Here is a 6,953-nt window from a genome sequence, read left to right on the forward strand (position 1 = left end):
TCAGGTTATGATCTCCGTTCGTGAGTTCGAGCCCCACGTTGGGCTCTGCGCTCATGGAACCTGCTTGGGATTCTCCCTCTTTCTATTCCTTCCACGATGGTGCACTCTCTCTCTCTCAAAATAAATAAACTTAGACAAAAAAAAAAAACCTTGCAGACGCCCTGAAGTCATCGGGAACCCCAAGGGTCCATGGACCATACTTTGAGAAGCACTGATCTAGGGAAAGGCAGACCAATTGTAGCTCTTTGAGACTGTAAGTCTTTGAACAGGTACAGAGGTACAACCTTTATGGCTGTACTGTAAAATATGTACTGTGTAATAGTTAACTAATGCTTCTGTAGTGCTTCCCTGTGTGCCGGGCACTGTCTAAAGATGAGTGTGTGTGTGTGCGTGTGTGTGTGTGTATACCTACATATCTCCTTACTTTCATTGTCTCTTTTATGCCCACACTAACTGTATAAGGTGGATACTCTTACCATCCCGTTTTACCAGAAAAGGAACCAGAAAAATGGAGAGCTTAAGTGACTTGCTCAAGCTACTATCAAAAGCCAGGCTGCAGAGACGAGTTGCTTTTCCTGGCCACTCTCCCACCTCACCCTTCCCAGGGAGCAGGGTCTCCTCCGGAACAGACGCTGGCTGGGGAGTGACTAACCCCCGGGAGGCCCTTAGCTGTTACACCCACCCTCTGGGGGAATGGGAGTGGGTGGGCACTCTCCTTAGGGAGAAGGTGCAGGACACCATCGCTGGGTCTCTGGGCACCTTGTCCTGACCCTGCCCTCTGCCCTCTGTCCTGGCAGGATGACGTCTCGGGAGCAGCTGGTACAGCAGGTGCTTCAGGAGCTGCAGGAGGCCGTGGAGTCCGAGGGCCTGGAGGGTCTCGTGGGTGCTGCTCTGGAGGCCAAGCAAGTCCTGTCGTCCTTCACCCTCCCCACCTGCCGAGAGGGGGGTTCCGGCCCCCAGGTGCTGGAGGTGGACTCCGTGGCCCTGAGCCTGTACCCGGAGGACGCTCCCCGGAACATGCTGCCGCTGGTGTGCAGAGGCGAGGGCAGCCTGCTGTTCGAGGCCGCCAGCGTGCTGCTGTGGGGCGATGCCGGCTTCAGCCTGGAGCTGCGGGCCCGCACGGTGGTGGAGATGCTGCTGCACCGGCATTACTACCTCCAGGGCATGATCGACTCCAAGGTGATGCTGCAAGCCGTGCGCTACTCCCTGCGCTCTGAGGAATCCCCCGAGATGACCAGCCTGCCATCCGCCACGCTGGAGGCCATCTTCGACGCGGATGTCAAGGCCACCTGCTTCCCCAACAGCTTCTCCAACGTGTGGCACTTGTACGCCCTCGCCTCCGTCCTGCGGCGCAACATCTACTCCATCTACCCCATGCGAAACCTCAAGATCCGGCCCTACTTTAACCGCGTCATCCGGCCCCGCCGCTGCGACCACGTGCCTGCCACGCTGCACATCATGTGGGCCGGCCAGCCCCTCACCAGCCACCTCTTCCGCCACCAGTACTTTGCCCCCGTGGTGGGGCTGGAGGAGGTGGAGGCCGAAAGTGACCCCGGCCTGCCCCCAGCGCCTCCAGCCCTGGCCCCGCTGCCGCCACCCGCCAAGACCCTGGCGCTGCTCAACCAGGAGCCCGGCCTCAGCTACTCCCACCTCTGTGAGCGCTATAGCGTCACCAAGAGCACCTTCTACCGCTGGCGGCGGCAGTCCCAGGAGCACCGGCAGAAGGTGGCCACGCGCTTCTCCGCCAAGCACTTCCTGCAGGACAGCTTCCACCGCGGGGGCGTCGTGCCGCTGCAGCAGTTCCTCCAGAGGTTCCCCGAGATCTCCCGCTCCACCTATTACGCCTGGAAGCAAGAGCTCCTGGGCTCTGGCACTTGCCAGGCCCTGGCCCCCAAGGAGGTGCAGGTGCTGGAGGAGCTGGAGAAGCTGCCGGACGAGCAGATCGCCAAGGGGCTGGGATGCTCGTCGCTGGCCGTGTCGAGCCCTGGCATGATCTTAATGCAGCGGGCCAAGTTGTACCTGGAGCACTGCATCTCCCTGAACACACTGGTACCCTATCGCTGCTTCAAACGCAGGTTCCCCGGCATCTCGCGGTCCACCTACTACAACTGGCGCCGGAAGGCCCTCCGAAGGAACCCCGGCTTCAAGCCGGCGCCGGCCCTCTCCACGGCCGGGGCTCCCCAGCCAGCGTCTGTTCCGGAGGAGGCCCTGCTCCCTTGGAAGGGTGAGGTGGGAGAGGGGCCGGGCCAAGCGACTGCGGGGGGACCGCCCGCCCCCCGTGAGCTCCTGCCCCCAAAGGTGCCCCTGTCCCGTTGGCAGAGGCGTCTGCGCAGGGCTGCCCGCAAGCAGGTGCTGAGCGGGCACCTCCCTTTCTGTCGCTTCCGCCTCCGCTACCCCAGCCTGTCGCCCTCTACCTTCTGGGTCTGGAAGAGTCTTGCGCGGAGTTGGCCCAGAAGCCTGTCCAAATTCCAGATGCAGGCCCCCGGCTTGGGCAAAGAAGGGATGGAAGCTGAAGAGAAGCAGGAGAAAGAAGCCTGCAGGGATGTGACCGCTGTGACGGCCCCTCCTGTGGGAGACCCCCCGCGGGTGGGGTCTTCTCCAGGAGAGGATCCGGGGAAAGCCCAGGGAGGGCCTTCCAGAGAGGGGGCCACGGCCCAGGGCCGGCCCCACAGCAGCCTCCCTGTGACCGAGGCGGCAGTGGGTGGCAGGGACGGCCAAGTGCTGGTGATGGACATGCTCGCCACCACAAAGTTCAAGGCCCAGGCCAAGCTGTTCTTGCAGAAACGCTTCCAGTCTAAGAGTTTCCCCTCCTTCAAGGAGTTCAGCGCCCTCTTTCCCCTCACTGCCCGCTCTACCTACTACATGTGGAAGCGGGCACTCTATGATGGCCTCACGCTGGTTGATGGCTGACAAGGAGGTGTGAAGGGGGCTGGGAGGAGAGGGGACCCGTTTGCAGAGGGTCAGGGACCTAAGTTGACGCCTGGCTTGGCCAGGATGCCCTTTGCTCTGGCTCCCACAGTGTCTGCCTTGACTCCAAGGGCAGCTTTGCGTTGCTTCTTGGCTCTCCGGCAGACAGAGCCCGAAATCAGCCCTCTGGTCTCCCGTGGAGAGCTACAAGACCAGAAACGTTCTCCATTTCAGTTGTTTGCCGTTCTTGCTTTTTATTGTTGTCTTGGTTTTAGGTTTTTTTTTGTTTTGATTTAAGTGGATTGGCTGGGCCCCCTGGCTGGTGTTGGAAACTGTATGTTTGGGGTGGGGGTTTGGTTAGCTAAAGTTGCTTTCAGCTCTTCCTGGGGACGGAAGAAGTATTGTAACATGGCGATCTGTCCCATTAAGCAGAATGTAGGTCTTCAGTTTCTTTTGGGGGTTGGCACCCTCCTTACTCAAAGCCGTTTCCCAAAGGAACATTAGAAATCAAACGTGGAGCAGGTCAGTGGCTTCTCTCTGGTGCCCCCAAAGGAGAGGGTGCCGGGCTCAGCATGAGACGTGAGGGCATACAGGAAGAACCTCTAGGGGAAGGCCCTGAACTGGATCACGGAGGTGCTGGCCTGTCCCTTGCAAGGAGTGTGGTAAGGGGCTGGGGGAGGTGGCTTCGAGTCTCTGCTGGTGCTTGGCCCGTCTGCTGTGGACGCTTCAGTCCTCTGCCAGCCTGGTTGGCTCTTGGGGACCCTTGTCTTTCTGTCGAGTCCCTCCTCAGAGCCTGTGCCCCATCAGTGAGAGACCATTCGGTGGCCAGACAGGCGAGTAACTGAATTTGCATTGTCCAAGAGTCGAGTTGGAAAACCAAAGAAATAAAGTGATGTGGTGCCCATAGCCCTTGGTCTCTGGTATTTGTTTTGCCAGGATGTGACTGCTTATTCCCACATTCCCTTTGGTTGGCGGATGGAGGGGATTTACTCTGGGGATTCTGTTTAGAATCGGATCTAGAGGTGACCTTGGGTGCTCTTCAGCTGGAGCTGGGGCCTGGAAAGATGCTCCTACCCATGGGGGAAAAACTGGCCCACTAAGTGCCCCGGCAGCCAGCACAAGGGTCAAGTCAGGTCTGTGTCAGGCATTCTCTTTAGTGCTTGTCATGTACCCAGGCTCGGGTCAGGACACCTCGAGCCTCAGAGTGGCTAACTTTGCTAACCCCCTGCGGCGGGCTGAGCTTGAAGGCCAGGCCTCAGCTTGTTAAGATGTGGCATCAGTGGCTGCTTTCCTCATGGTCTTGGGGAGTCATTCTTGGTTCTGTTTTTTTCACCCCCACATCCAGTCTATCAGCTGGTCTTGTTGACTGACTCCCAACTGTGCCCAGAACCCTCCTTCTCATGCTGCTGCCACATCCCCCCTCCTCTCCATCTCCCTTCTGCTCTTGCCCCATACAATCCATGCTCCGTAGAGCAGCCAGAGAGCGCTTCAAGTGAAATTGTATTCTTTTCACTTTCCTAAGATGTATCCACGGCTTCCCTTCACTCTTAGAATTCCTTGCACAGCCTGACAAAAAGCCTTCGTAATCCAGCCCCTGGCTAGCTCTCCCTGCCTCTTGTCCCACTCTTGCCCTCACGCCCTCACCCGCCACCCTCCAGCCACACTGGCTGCCTCAGGTCTTGAACATGCTACCCTTGGTTTAAGGGCCTTCCCATTTGTTCCATTGGAACATCTTTACATGGCAGGCTCCTTACTATTCAGGTTTGAGTCACTGTTGCATTATTCTTTTAAATTCTCTGGTGCTTATGATGATATTTCTTGTTTATTTGGTTATTTGAGCACCCCACCCCCCCCCATGCCATTAGAGTATAAGCTCCATGTAAAGCAGGGCTTTTTCCTGACTTGCTTACACACTGTATTCCCAGCAGGAAGATTAGTTCTTGGCACATATTAGGTGCTACAATCTGTTTAAAGACGCAATGAAGGGCGCCTGGGTGGTTCAGTCGGTTAAACATCAGACCCTTGGTTTTGGCTCAGGTACTAATCTCACGGTTCGTGAGATTGAGCTCTGCGTTGGGCTCTGCACTGACAGTGTGGAGCCTGCTTGGGATTCTCTCTCTCTCTCTCTCTCTCTCTCTCTCTCTCCAAGAAACATGGGGGGGGGATGAATGAAATGGGGACACTATGCTTTTCCTGCTGTTGTCCTTTGGGATTGGTACTCAAATGTAATCAATCCTACTTCCTAAGTATCTCTCATTGGCCATTGTTCTCCATCCTACAGCAACCCCATATCTAGGTCAGTGGGTGCTGTCATCTCTGATGCTGACTACCTCCATTCAAACTATCCCATTCCATCCTGACCAATGCGGGAATGATCTTGCTAAATCTGGCCTGCGATGGCCACCTATAGCCAGCAGGTGGCGATCTGGTGCAGCAAGAGGCAAGTCTCTGGGTTCCTAGTAGGTACAACCCTGTCTGGCTGTTTCCAACCTCAGCCTAACTCCTCTTACTGCCTTAGCTGTCAGAGGGTGGTACCAACCTCCCTCCTGAGAAGTGACCTGGTTGGGGCTCTAGATTCTGTTTGTCCTTTCCATGAGCTCTCAGAACCAGAGCAGATCTGATGTCCCCAGCAGTATCTCAAAGGGGTCTAAAAACCACCTGGATCTCAGTACCTGGGGGAGCTTATTAGGAATGTGGATTCCAGGGCCCCACCCAGATCCAATGATGGTCTTAGACATTGAAGAGGCAGCATATGCACATGGGTGAGTTAAACCTTGTACTTCACTTTCTCCATCTGTGAAATGGGGTTTACACAGTAAGCACTAGATGAGCATTTGCTGTTGGTAACAATGATACCGAGTTTGAGAGCCCCTGGGAAGCTAATGTCCAGGGAGATTCTTGCTCAGGATTGCCCTGTAAATTAAAGATCCTCCATCCCCCAAACCGAAAGGTCCTTTTGTTCAAGGCCAGCTCTTCTGAGTCCCAAACCCACAGGGAGATACTTTAGCTTCTGTTGGGAACAAAAATAAGATTAAAAAAAAAAGATATGTCAGTATTTATTGATTTGGAAAATATTTTATTAGTATGGTTAAATTATTCTGGTGTAGAAAAACCATTTCCTTTGTAATTGCTTAGAAAGGCAGATTATACCTAAACAGTGACTGTGTTTGCTAAGAATACTTTATGCTGATTGCAAAGTTGACGTTTGTTGAAATTATTTGTATGTTTCTGCACCGCTTCGTCAAATGCAGATGTAGAAAGAAATTCCAGTGAAATGAACAATGTGAATAAAGGAAGAAAACAGAATACGTGAGGCTGGCTCTATAGCTTACAACATTCTGTGCCATTGTAGACTAATGGTTGGTTCTGCAAAATTTGAACATAAAAGCTTCACCCTGAAAATCAATCAGCTGTGAATAAGTAAAAATAAATTTATGTATTTATCCCCTGGGGGCAGGCGTCCTATATTTTGGTGGAGATTATCTTGTCTACCTTGATGCATGAGGTTGCTCCTCAAGTATTTTCCTGGAGGCCAGCACCCAGACCTTTGGGAGGCTCTTGGGCCCCGAGCAACCAACTCATACCTCACTTGCCCCTCCTGAATGTTCCACCAGCACCTTGGTCTCACCAACTGCCAGTCTGGGCTCATTCCCCACCAACCTGCTCTTCTCTGAGTAGTTTTTAGATGCTGGTTGCTGCCAGCATCGGGTTAGCAGTTGAACTGGCCAGAAAGCTGGGCATAATCCTATAGTTTTCTCTCCCACATCCATCTTGGCAGGGCCCTCGGAACATTGCAGGCTTCACGTGGTTCCGCACTGCTAGATTATCGCAGGGAAGAGAATTGGACTGGTCCAGGCTGCCCTCCTCCGTTCCTAGTAGGAATGTGCAGAGCTCTCGTGCCAGGTCACGTCTGAGGCCACTCACCACCCAAGTCTGGTCCAGTTGTCTGGCTGAGGTGCTAGAATAGACTTGCTCACACAGGGTCTGGCAGATATGATAGGCTCCTGTCCAGCAACCCATGACAGGCTGAGCCCTGTGCTGTGAGC

The 6,953-nt window shown here is 54.7% G+C and overlaps 1 protein-coding gene across 1 annotated transcript; it reads left to right on the forward strand.

Moving 5' to 3' along the window:
* Positions 1–798: 798 nt before the first annotated feature.
* On the forward strand, positions 799–3,796 carry VRTN (vertebrae development associated). Its single transcript, XM_043554503.1, has one exon. The coding sequence runs from the start codon at positions 799–801 to the stop codon at positions 2,908–2,910; it is 2,112 nt and encodes a 703-aa protein (XP_043410438.1). The 3' UTR covers positions 2,911–3,796.
* The last annotated feature ends 3,157 nt before the right edge of the window (positions 3,797–6,953 follow it).

The sequence above is a fragment of the Prionailurus bengalensis genome, chromosome B3 (genome assembly GCF_016509475.1).
Source record: "Prionailurus bengalensis isolate Pbe53 chromosome B3, Fcat_Pben_1.1_paternal_pri, whole genome shotgun sequence".
In the NCBI taxonomy this organism is placed as follows: domain Eukaryota; kingdom Metazoa; phylum Chordata; class Mammalia; order Carnivora; family Felidae; genus Prionailurus; species Prionailurus bengalensis.